Source organism: Triturus cristatus, chromosome 11 (genome assembly GCF_964204655.1).
Source record: "Triturus cristatus chromosome 11, aTriCri1.1, whole genome shotgun sequence".
NCBI lineage: Eukaryota > Metazoa > Chordata > Amphibia > Caudata > Salamandridae > Triturus > Triturus cristatus.
The window spans coordinates 390,524,046-390,537,284 of record NC_140594.1 but is presented as its reverse complement, the minus strand read 5'-3'; the positions used below and the strand labels follow the sequence as shown (position 1 = coordinate 390,537,284).

The 13,239-nt window shown below is 47.3% G+C and overlaps 1 protein-coding gene across 1 annotated transcript in view; it reads right to left on the bottom strand.

Moving 5' to 3' along the window:
- The window catches only part of SH2D6 (SH2 domain containing 6), a 265,219-nt gene extending 254,544 nt beyond the window's left edge, over positions 1 to 10,675 (bottom strand). Inside the window, exon 1 of the mRNA XM_085633547.1 lies at positions 10,624 to 10,675. Within this exon, the coding sequence (XP_085489673.1) occupies positions 10,624 to 10,626 (3 nt within the window). The 5' untranslated portion in view covers positions 10,627 to 10,675. The remainder of the gene's footprint in view (positions 1 to 10,623) is intronic.
- Between the last annotated feature and the right edge of the window lie 2,564 nt (positions 10,676 to 13,239).

Here is a 13,239-nt window from a genome sequence, read left to right as displayed (position 1 = left end):
GGCTCATCTGGGACTCAGCTGCATGCAGTGAGATGGGGCTCATCTGGGACTCAGCTGCATGCATTGAGATGGTATTCACCTGGGACTCTGCTGCATGCAGTGAGATGGGGCTCATCTGGGACTCTGCTGCATGCAGTGAGATGGGGCTCATCTGGGACTCAGCTGCATGCAGTGAGATGGGGCTCATCTGGGACTCAGCTGCATGCAGTGAGATGGGGCTCATCTGGGACTCAGCTGCATTCAGTGAGATGGTGTTCACCTGGGACTCTGCTGCATGCAGTGAGATGGGGCTCATCTGGGACTCAGCTGCATGCAGTGAGATGGGGCTTATCTGGGACTCTGTTGCATGCAATGAGATGGTGTTCGCCTGGGACTCTGCTGCATGCAGTGAGATGGGGCTCATCTGGGACTCAGCTGCATGCATTGAGATGGTATTCACCTGGGACTATGCTGCATGCAGTGAGATGGGGCTCATCTGGGACTCTGCTGCATGCAGTGAGATGGGGCTCATCTGGGACTCAGCTGCATGCAGTGAGATGGGGCTCATCTGGGACTCAGCTGCATGCAGTGAGATGGGGCTCATCTGGGACTCAGCTGCATTCAGTGAGATGGTGTTTGCCTGGGACTCTGCTGCATGCAGTGAGGTGGGGCTCATCTGGGACTCAGCTGCATGCAGTGAGATGGGGCTTATCTGGGACTCTGTTGCATGCAATGAGATGGTGTTTGCCTGGGACTCTGCTGCATGCAGTGAGGTGGGGCTGACCTAGGACTCTGCTGCATCTAGTGACATGGTGTTCACCGGATTCTATCCTGCTGCATGCCGAGGTAAGACGTATCAAAGTTATACTGAATAGTGACATTCAGGGCTGTAAATGGGATTAAACAAAAGTGGAGTGGTCTGTAAAAGGGGCGTGGCGTATTAAATGAAGGGCATGGCTTAAACATGTAAACTACATTTCCGTCATTCTCATAGTGTGCCACCCGACAGGTATTTTGGTTCCTCCCTGAGCTCTCTAATATTGCCTCCAGTGCTGGAATTGAAAAAACTTTACTTTAAAACCCCATAAATTGAGGGTCAAGGTGTAGCCCCTCATGTGGAGTCATGCGAGGCGAGTCATGAAAGTCAGTCCGACAGCCAGCTTATACATTTATTTGTTAAATACTCTGCCGCAAAGAAATTGGCAATAAGGATAAATGTGACAGTAAATCTGCTCTGGCTTAATTGGTTGCAAATGTTGCATTTTAAAATATCTTATGGGCAGGGCCACCGGAATTATGAGATTGTGGAGCGTTTTTTTGCATATTTATGGATTTGCCACCTTTGCCTCATAATCCATCATCTGTTGCATAATCTGCAGAGGTTACCAAAAAATTGTTTCTAGCTCAAATGTTTCAACGTTACCAAAAAACGCACAAACACATGTTGTCATGGGGTGGAAGCCCCCTTGCAAAGGTTGCCTGGTCGCCTTTCTGTTGCCAATTGCTCAATTTGAGTGTTATACTGCTACTAACGAGGTGCAATCTAAGCCCAGACAGTTTTAACAAGGGTAAAAATGACAAGAAATTAAGTAATACTATCACTAACAGCATTACGCCACATAATTTTCCTTTTTGTACCGCAATTTAGTCAGCCTTGCCGCATAATTAGGCCCACACCTGCCATATAATTCCTGTGGTCATGCTTATGGGTTTACGGCACCTGCTGCATACAGCTTTGTGTGCCCAGTTTTTTTTATATCGGGGAAAGGAGGATTACCGATCCAGCTCAATAACAGCTGCTGGATCTCCCGTCATTCCAGCACTGGTTGCATCCAGATATATAATACAACTGACATACACTAAAAGCCAGCCAGGACTATTGGCTTAGTCAATGGGTGTTTCTGTTTAAGATAAATGAGTAACAACTTCAAATCTGTTGTACATAATATTGAAAAGGTTTCAATTCTGAAAATATGAGAGTGTGAATTAAACATTGATGAGGCCTTTGGAAGGTGTAGGGTCTTCAGAGTGTCTCAAACACTCCCATTATGTTTACTCCACGTTGGACTTGTACGCCTTTTTTCTCACCACATTGCGCCCACCTGCATATCTTAAACCTCATCTCTTTCCTCATCAGCACCTTCTTTTCGCTCCCCTAAATGCACTTTCTCCTCACATCTCCTTCACTTCACCAAACACACAACACCCCCGCTCACCTGTAAGCACTGCATTTTCTTTTACTTTCCCCTTGCTAATATTTTGAAAACTGTGTCCCTCCATCACACACATTTGCACAGAATCAGAATTTCAACTGGAATACCTGACAATGCGTTCTGCAGAGAGATGCCAAGGATTGAATGACCATATATTCCGAACACCTTTTTGACCCACCGAGAGGCACAGTGAGAAACTCGCTGTCTATAGCTTCAACTCCAATGCTCTCAAACGTGGCCCGTTATAAGCAACCGGATGCTACTCACTTTGAAATAAGCACTGCAGAAGAGTAACATGCTAAAAACAACATCCTGGAATCAGCGAACATTCTTTGGGAATGCAAGAGTAAGTAGCCCTGCAAAATAAACAGGATACGGTTTTATTTTTTTTCCCGTAGTTTTATATAGCGTGAAGATATCAGAGTGCTTTACATGAGCACCAGTTGCGTTACACATGGACACATTAATTTTTGTTAGGCATGGGTAGATTAAGGCTACATCCTCTCCCCGAATCGCTGACATGGATTACCTTAATGTATTTTACATTTATTTTCAGAAATCGATCAGTGTTTTTGTAAAGTTAAGGACATGAATATAGGACCCGGTTAATGACCCGTTGCAATATCTGTTTTTGGGTTGAGCCTAGACAGTGCATGCACTGTCGCAAGACCTGTAGTAAACAGTATTTGGAGTGTAATCCCGCCTGCCGCTTGGTATTTGCTCACTCCTCTGTTGCTCAACTTTCCGGGATCATTATTGGTTGGTTTTCCTGCTACGTCACTTCTGTTTTAAGCAAGCAGCACCGACCGTTTAGTTAAGCTATAGGTCTGTTTCTGTTTTATTCAGGGACTACTTCCTTTATTAGTTGTTTTTTAATTGCCATGGCGCACGCTTCACGGGCTGCCGCACAACTTAAGGTGAAGGAGAAACGTTTATGTGCACGGGCACCAGGGCCAGACTGGCAATACCGGGCACCGGGCAATCCCCTGGTAGGCAGGGTGGGGGCCGGTTTTTTGGCAGGGGGACGGTTTTGTTTCTGGGGCCGATTTTTGGTCCGGCGGCGTTAGTCAGAAATAAAACAATCAGTCAAGTAAGTTCATGAGTACACACACACTCTCGGTCTGCATGCTTCGCTCCTCGCTCTGTGCAGGGGAAAAAAAAGCACAACTCTATCAATCGCTGCAATCAGCATAAATAATAGCATGCGAGCACTGTGCACCATTTAATAGAGTGGGTGGGTCGCACGCAGCGTGCAGAAGTCTCCGCCGCCGCGTCTGCGCGGTCTCTTCAGGCGGCGGGTGGTGATCATGCACATTGGGGCTCGCACAATAAAAAGTGCTCGTGACCGGTGACTGAGGCCAGGTCGAGGAGCATTCCAGAAGTATGACAGAGCAGAGACTGAGATGACGACACCTGGTGAGAGAGGCACCCCTTAAATTAATTATTTCTAGCCCCCTCAGGCACCCCATAATTTAATTTTTTCTAGCCCCTGCTCCCTGCCTGTCCTACTCCCTGGCCTGCTGCCGACTGCCTCCCGCCCACCCGTGAGTCACCCATTGAGTCAGAGAGAGTCACAGTCACTCTAGTGCCTGGCTGCCCGTGTCCAGACTGGCATCCAGTCATTTGCATTTTTGCAAATTGCAAGATTCTGGGCCGGGATTAATCAAAAAGTATAGCCCCCCACCTCGACCCCCCCCCCCCCGGGCCCTGGCCCAGGGGGGCCTTGACCTATACTTTTTTGTTTAATCCCAGGCCCGGTTCTGCGCAGGCCAGGCGCAGCACAGTAGCGCCTGGCCCCTGAGTGTTGATTTATTGTGAGCAGGGTAGCCTGGCCTGCTGGTGACTGTGAGCAGGGGCCAGGCCAGGCGGACGAGTCACAACCCGGCAGAGGCCGAGCCGGCTGCCGGAGCGAGGTGGTGGTGGCTGCCTGCGGCCTGCCTGGCTTGAGTGGTTGAGTTGAGTTGTTCAGGCCTGGTTGAGTTGCGCTCCTGGTCTCGACTCGGGCGGCGGGCCGCGGTGCCTGCGGGCCTGGCCGGCCCTGACTCCCCCAAGCCACACACTGGTGAGTCCTCTCTGGGTACAATCATGGAGTGATGTGGAATCCCTGTGGGTTACTATTGAAGAGATACAGACACTGAATAGCAGCGCTACTTGAACACGCTTACACCAGGTACACCAAGGATCGAATGGGCACGGCGAGGTTTGTTGCTTAGAGCAGGTGATAATTTCAAGGTGTGTGAGACATGGAGGGGCATGGAGACCGAAGCATTCCATTTCCCTGTAGAAGTACGTTCACCAGTGACTATACAAAGAGCGAATGGGTGTTGAAAATCCACTCTTTTCTCCACCTTGAATTCCATTTACCATCAGCCCTGCACCAATTTTGCATACATCCAATGAGCGGTCTATTCATGTTTCCATCCGTGGTATCGCTCTTTGTGTTCCATCACATCTGTTGGTGCCTGTATGTAGGCCCTTATTAGTGCTTTATGTGATCGAAAGTGTACCTTAGTGTGTTCTATCTAAGGAAGTTGTGTTGCCACTATATTTTGTTCTCTCTGTGTGCATAGGTACATTTATGCCCGTTAGCATGTGTGCAAAATTTCCTCTATACTTGTTGGCTTGGCCTCCGTGTATGGGTGCATGATGTGTGTCTGATTATGCGTGTAGGTACATGTACTGTTTGTGGGAATAACTACCCAAACGTCATGAATGGAGGTCTTCTTGATTATCTGTTGGCTTTTGAGTGTGGTTGAGCTCCTGTATGTTTGCCTCTGCACATGGGTACTTTTCTGTTGATTGGTCTTTTTTCACTGGTATACATATGTACATGTATGCTTATGTGTCCAGGTGCCTGTCTGACTGGGTTTGTTGGTCTGTGTGCAGAGGTAACTCTAGGCATGTTCATCTGCATGTTTGCATAACGTGCCTGTAGATGTGTTATCACCATCAACCCCCTCTCCATTTGTCCAACTGTCAATCCATGTATGCTTTAATATCGTGTTTGTGATTAGATGCACATTGTATGTTGCAATGTGTCTCTGTATGTGTGTTTTTCTGTCAGTAACAGAGTACGTCTTTGTCTGTAGGTGTGTGCACGGGTTCTGTCTGCTTGCTGATCTGCATGCAAAAATGCCTGTGTGCCCATTTATCAAGGTATGCTTGCTTAGCTGTGTGTGCTGGTGCGGCTATGTCTTTTAGCACTCAATAGAAGCTATTTTTTCAAGACGTGGAAAAGACAGTGGGACTAGACACGGCATTCATTTATCTACCTAAAATACTACTTCCTCTGCAGGGGGTCTAGAAATGACGTCAACTTCTCTGCGCCTATTGTGTATTCCGCCACACCCCAATCCTTCTATTTGCCCATCCAACCATCCATGCATCTATACGTGCATTGTATATGAATGTATATTTTTAAGTTTAAGCTGACTGTTCACTGAAATCCTAAATCGATGTGCTCGAGCCCCTCATGTGATGTCTTTGATCGTTGCCCCTCAAACCCAGAATGTGTGACATTTTAGGTGTGAAGACTTGTAGCCCTCCACTCAGTACTGCCTAAAAAGTTGGTAATTGAAGTATTGATAACATTGATTTTGCAACTCATCCTTAGAGGAAAACAGCAGGCAACACGTGTTTCACGCTGGCATTTATCACAGAGCTTTCGCCAGGCTGTGAAGGAGCAATCACAAGACATTTGTAGGCATAAACCATTCTTTCAGCTTAACAACCTTCACCTTCACCCATTAGCGATAACCTTGTAATTGAATATAGGGAAACCCCTCAGTTATATCACCAAATAGAAATGTGCAAATGATAGATTACCAGTGGAGTTATACAAGAGTGCAATGTGCACATTTTATCAGTAGTGATAGAAACAAACTAAGACCACACTTTCGTGTTCATGAACCAGGGGTGAGGTTGTGAGTGTGATGCTGTTGTAAGTAACTGGGGCAAAGGTTGGGGTCAGCAACTCTGCTTAAAACATATTTTTCAGCACAAGCCCCAACTTGGGGCTTGTGCTGAAAAATATATTTTAAGCAGACAAGTTATATTTTTTTAATTGTCCGGATTTCAGTCCGGATTTATTTCAGAAGAAAGCTCCTTTCTAAGGAAGGAGTTTGCGCTGTTAAAATGCGTACTTGTGTCTTCAGTGCGGGGTGGTGGCGCTGCCGCCTGCTAGAGCCTGCTCTTTTGCTGTGAGGAAACCGAAACTGCCCCAATCAGTTCCGCTTGGCTAGCGAGTTGGCACTTGGCAGCCATGTGCCAAACAACACTCTCCCTGGCGCGCGTAAACAGACACACAAACAGGGAGGCGGCATGGCTTGTTGACAACAAGAGGTAGGGACATGGCTGGTTTTGCGGCTGGTTGACATTTCCTGTATTTGGCTAACCTGGGCGCCAGAGAGCAGCCCATCCAACCCCCTCATTTCCCCCAAAATACAACTTAACAACAAGCATTGGTATAGCCAGTAGGTCTCGCTTTTGGGACCTTATAAGTATTTCGTTATGCAGCACAATATCCTTTGTGGAACAACATTAACTGTTGCGTGGCTAAACACTTATAAGGTCCCAAAGACTATCCAATGCTTGTTTTATATAGTGCTTCCTACCACACTTTAGTCTTTCTTAGTGTTTTAAGTAGCAGTTATTGCTTTTACCCCGCGTTCACTGTTATTAAGTTTACAAATCTTGGAATCATGGGACGTTTAGTTAGTCTTTGTTGACTTACATGCTGGCATTGTCTGAATCAAAGTACAAGTGCGGGGAGGACTTGGGTGGATGGAGTGAGTCCCCTCACTAATTTTAGAGAGCGGACACTGTCCCCTTCAGCTTGAGTCCGAAATGTCATTCTTTTTATAAGAAACTGGGTACAAGTAAGGGGACACCACGAGTCCCAATCTCTACAACTGTTATATCATAGCCAGGGCCAATGGAATTATACGTAGGGGAGGACCAACTTATGCAGTAGGTTGACTAAATTATGTGGCAGCAAAAGGCAAATAATGCTACACATGTTGTGTTAGCATAAGCTTATTATTTTTGCTTTTTAACTCATGTAAACACTTTTTTTCAAATGTTGTACCTCATTATTACCAGTTTAATACTCCAAATACAGAAATAAGGAACATAAAGGGGACCAGTCAAACTTTAGGAAGGACCCATCCACTGTGCTGCAATGCGTTTCTGCATTTTTAGTAACTTTAGTTCCGTGGGAACTTAGTTTTTTAGTTGTTGTTAAAATCTGCAGTTGATGGGTCATTTGTGCAATGCTGCAAATCCATAATTAACGCGCAAGACGCAGCAGCCTCAACATCGCATGATTCCCCAGTGTCTTTAAAGGTCATCATCTACTATTTACTCTGCTTTGAAAGTTGATACAATTGTATATGTAATGAAAAATGTGCTGTAAAATTCCCCATTTTGGTCTTTCATTTTCCAAAATTTTCTTGGGGGGAGAACTCCCCCAAACCCTCATAGTAGAGGTGGTGCTCGCTCGCTGCGATCGCTCGGCACCGGACGGGGGATGGTCTGGCAAAATTTGCCAGGGCTGCTTTCAGTTCCCAGTCCGACCCTGACGGGCACCACGTAACTTAGGGTGCAGGAAAGAAAATGCTGTGGCTAGCTCGTACAAAGAAAACCTCCAATCTCGTAAACATGCCTCCGATAACGCCAGTAAAGCTTGCAGTAAGAGCAAACACGTAGGTGAACTTTGCAAGCAACATTAATTAAAGCTGAATTTCTTCTTGTGAAGTAGACATAAAAGCCATCTGTGAAGCCTGTGCAGTCTTCTGTTTTTTTAAACTGCCCCTTTAAAAACCCTCGGCTTGACTCTTGTGCTATATATTAAACTCAGCAGAGCGTAGCGGTGCCAGCTCGTTTTAACAGCGGCACAGTGCACCAATACCTACTCAGTAAAATAGTTTCTGCATCTGCCACCTCCCCCACCCCGTGCAATACTAATAACTCATAGGAAGCCGATATTCAAATACAAAATACAACAGACCATATAAACATAAGTGTTTAATGTTGTGAACGCCCCCGCCATAACTCCATGCTGCTTTCCAAGAAACTGTTGTGGGGGAGGGGGCAGCCTGCTGCAGGTGTGATCTTGCCACACCAGGATCCAACTGTTCATCCCAGCTCCCTCCTTACAGAGGCTTTTATGTGGACGACGCGCTTTCACTTTTACATCTCTGCAGCACAAGCTTCACGGACGCTGCGCTTAAAATGTTCTTTCCACAAATTCATGGAATCAATAAATTCACTTAATTTTCTTCTTGGGCCAGCCGATTATCTATCACAGGGAAGCATGCTTGTTTTGTCCCTTAAATAACTACTATCTTTCTCTACACTGGAAAACGAAATAACTTACCAGAAACAATACGTTTTGACTTTGATAAGACAGATTCACACATGCTGTACCTTCTGTGGATTTTCTGCCATCTAGTGGTTGAATTAAAAAAAAAATTCTACATGTTTTCTGAAAACCTTTCATTGTGGAGTCCTCCACAGTCAGTGAGATCCTCTAATTTAGACCCTCACTGACAGAGATCAGTAGTACAAAACACCCAAAATACTGGTTCCAAATCTAGATTGCTTTCGTGTCTTGTATTTAGGTTTATGTGCATGTTTGCTGGCTAGGATTAAGGCAGACCAGAAGGCAAAATACAAATCAGTTTTCATACGCTGCTCAAGTCCGCGCCCACACGGAAGATTATTTAATACCAGTCGCTCTTCGGTCTCAATAGATCTACCCACTAGCAGCTTTTTTATCAGAGGATTGGAATCACAAACTGTACTTGCTGCTTAGATCGGAATCTTCTGAAGACGAGTGACCATTTTTAAGTAACTAGCCTGTTGTAGCAGTCTATTTGTAAGCCTGTGACGAAGTAGGCAATAGCCTGCCAAGGGTTGTCTTAAAAAAAAAGTTAGAGTATAGCTAGAAACTTAATGTAGTAGCCTCAGTGTTTCCGTAGCATTAACCTCATATACAAAGATAAAAAAGACATTTAGGATTTCACTTTATCAGAAAGATGACCACCAGACCAATATACAACCATGTTTCTGCTGCTCTCCCTCCCTACCTCAGCCGCTTCTCCCAATCATCACTTTATTTCTTTAACTCCCTTCCTTCCCCTATAGCATCTCTCCTCTCTTGTGCTACCACAAAAACGTTTTAAATCAGTTGTATAACACACTAACCTCTTTAGCAGTGCAGGGAGTGTTTTTTCCATCCCAAATAACTAGTCTCTGCTATCCCAGCATATTTGATTCCCCAGCCCTAGTTTTACAATTCCCAGTGTTTGAGTCTGCTTTCCTGGTGGTCATGTCTCTCGACGTTCAAGGGTCTTTGTCCCAGTATAATTGCTCAGGATTCCCTCACCAAGTATACATGTTCTCCTTGCCCCATTTTCTGCTGCCTTCTTTGTGCAAAGGTTGGGCCTCCCAGTTGTGGTGCGTGTGCTGCCATGTTTGTAAGTTTTTGTGTTGACCTTCTCTAGTGTAACTTGTATTAGTGTTTATTTCTTCCTGTCCCCATGTCCGACTTTCCACACCTACTTGTCCCAGAGCTTGTACGTGTCTCCCCATCTGGTAAAAGATAACAAGCAACTGCAAATGCAATAGGTCTCACATTTGCGAGAGATTTAGCTATTGGCATTGTAAATGACAATGCCTTTTATTTATGTGTTTTGAAAACCTGCAAGTGGTGCGTAAACGCGCACTTTATACTTGTAGCCCTTGCTTATGAGAAGCAAGGCTGGCAGTAAAAGAGCAGCAGTTACTGCCAGCCTTGCTTCTTGTAAGCAACAACTATCAGCACAAAGTGCGTGTTTACGCACCGCTTGCAGGTTTTCAAAACACAAATAAAAAGCCTTGTTTTTTACAATGGCAATAGCTCAAACTCTTGCAAATGCGAGACCTATTGCATTGCAAATGCTCGTTAATTACTACTGGTTCATAGAATCGGAGGGACCCAGACCACTTACAGCCCTCGTGACAGATGAACTGGGGTATACCACTCACAGTGATGTGGGGCTCATCTGGTGCTGTCCTGCCCAGAGGTGGGGCTCACTTTTGGCTTCACTGCACCCAGATATAACGGAGTGTCCCACTCACAGTGAGATGGGGCTCCCCTAAGGCCCCCATCCTGCTGTGACATGGGACCATTTTTTTTAGAATATACGGGGGTGCAGAAATTCAAATCCGCAGGAAAATTCTGGAGAAAATGTAAAACGAGTGGCCTCGTAAGAGTGTAAAATCCAATTGAGAATTGAATTGTGTAAAAGACCCCCTTTTTCTCAGATAGGGATTAAAAGACAGGCGAAAGTCGGATGAAGGGCGCCTCTCTCACCTCGTGCCCAGTGCCACTTCACCTGCTGCACACCTGATGGCTATACCTCGAAATAAACTGATTGCTGGGTCTTACCATTTAGGCTGCGGGTCGGTCAGGTCCTTCCACTCGACGTGAGACTTCCTGGCGCTCTGTGACAGGAGACAGCGGGGCCGGTAGACGACACCCGCTGAGCACACAACGGTCTCATTTGACTGAACTTTGCATAGTTTACTTTCAGAGGACGACGTGAACAAAGAACAAAGAAAATTACCGATGCTTCCCACACGCAAAATATGTACAGTAGACAAGGGCTGTGCACGCCCCCCTTCGATTCAGCACAGTACACTTCCCTCACACACCCTAACGGAGGCAACAAGCAAGAGCAGGGAAAGCCTCCCTCACACACTGGCAAGAGCAGTGAAAGCGTCACTCACATAAAACGAAGTACAGTGTAATATACATCCATGCAACCTGCTCACACACAGAGAATAGTGTGCAGAAGCAACGGAAACTTTCCACACGCAGGTAACAGATACGGGACGTTATAGCAGCACTGCCGCCTTCTCGCACACATATTGGGACAGTCCGGGCTTTAAGTGGGCCGGGGCTCACCGGGGCTGAGCACCGGCAGGTTTTTCAAAGGAGGCCTCGCAACGGGTCTCTATCGGGCCCTGTTCTGTGCCCTGGCACAGGCGGTCCGTTTGTTTTCCGGACTGCAGTGACAGCAGGCACATCGATGTGCGCGTGCTTACACTGCTCACGAGTGGAGAAGTTGCGGCATGACGTCAAGCCAGGTGAGCATTGTAGGGGAAGGGAAATCCTTTAAAGAGTCATTTTTTCTCTGGATTTCCCTTCTCTTTTTTAAACTCAGGAGCAGCAACATTGTCGTGGTGCCACCAGAGCGTTAAGTGATCGCTTTTTCAATATCATATAAAAGCCATAGTTGCTGCTTATTTATCCTATACAACTAACAACCACTGACAAAGCCAATAGTTCGCACTTGTTGTAGGTATGATGTTACTTGTTGTAACATAAATCTGGATGCAATGACAGAAATAGCAAAATACAAGTCGGACGGCACACTATGCTATGCACAAATGTTTAGCTTACGTGTTTTTAAGCCACGCCTTTAATTACTTTGGCTAAGCCCCTTGAGAGACCCCTCAGTTTTTTCATCCCACTTAAAGCCCTGGGGACAGTTTAGTCACACACAGGGCAAGCTTCCCCCACTCACCCAAATGACCGGTTCAGAAAAGCAACAGTAGCGAAGCAGCAGTGAAAGCTTCCCTCGCACACTCGTTAGCGGGGCAAAAAGGGGCAGGTTCAATGCAAGATTTCCTCACACACAGAGTGTAGCGGTCTAGTGTTTGTGAAAGCTGACGACCCCAGGAAGCACACACACACTATGTATCACTCTCTGGCCAGGCGTGGCCAGAGAGACTATAAATATAAGGGCGGAGGTCGCTCGGGACCTTCCGGCCCAGACTAGCACACCTGCCTCTGTGTCTGTTTATTTCCCCGCTGTATGCCCCACGTGGCCCACCAGGGTTAGGCCCCCGATACTGCAGAGCCCTCACACACGGGCAACTCCACACTGGCGACGAGGGTGGGCCCATACCTGCATCGTCGATTCGACGCACGGCGGCGCAACACCTCCAGGGCCGCGCGTGCACACCGCAGGCTGTTTGATCCGGCGCTGACCCAGCGGCACTCCCGGAGACCTGCGTCGTGTCCTGCTGCCAGGCGGTAGCTGCCCGGATGCGGCGGACGTCATTGCGCGTGCTGGGAGCCGCGTGTTCCGGTGGAGGAGTCGAGCGCGAGCCTGGCGTCTGTCTCCCGAGGGCGGCGAACTGCCGGTAAGCCGGGGGGCGGTCCCATGCGCTGATGAGCACGCGAGCTGCATGAGTCAAGGAAGGTTCTGGCTGACACTGGCATGCAATGACCTGACTAGCGCTGGATGGCGAAGTGGAAGTGTTTGGCCTGCAGGAGCAGATACAGTCCTGTGCATCTGCACCAACAAACATTGGCAACCACAATAAGCCTACGGATCGAGCACTCACAGTGAGGCTCACCCAGCAAACAAAGGGGTGCATGCAACATTCTAGTTGGCAGGCGGTGCGAAGAGGGAATAACACGGCTCGCTTTCTCACACCTGGTGAATCTAGCAGAGGCAACTGCAAATAACACCGTCAGTGCAAGCCGAGATACTCATAACCAGTCAACATGGTGGACCAAGCTACGGCAGGGCCAAGCCCCCAACCAGTGGCGCCAGCACAGCTAGCGACACCGACACACTCGCAAGTGAGCGCGCTGCCCCCCTTCAGTGAGCTTATTGACCCCGCAACAGTGTCTCCAAGATGGAAGGTGTGGCTGAGCCGCCTCGATAACTATTTCATAGCCACAAGGGAAACCGACGACAAAGTCAAACGATCACTCCTCTTACACTTCGTGGGTGACGAAATTTACAAACTGTTTGCACACTTACCAAACACAGGGCCAGCCACAGACTATGACGCAGCGGTCAGAGCTTTGAACGCACACTTCGATCCTCAGCTGAACCCAGACTACGAGCGGTTCAAATTACATCAAGCACGTCAGCGCGACGGCGAATCCATGGATGCCTTTCACGCCCGTCTTCGAGAACTGGCTAGTACATGTACAGAGGATGACCCAGTGAAGGAAGCACGTGCACAGTTAATTCAAGGATGC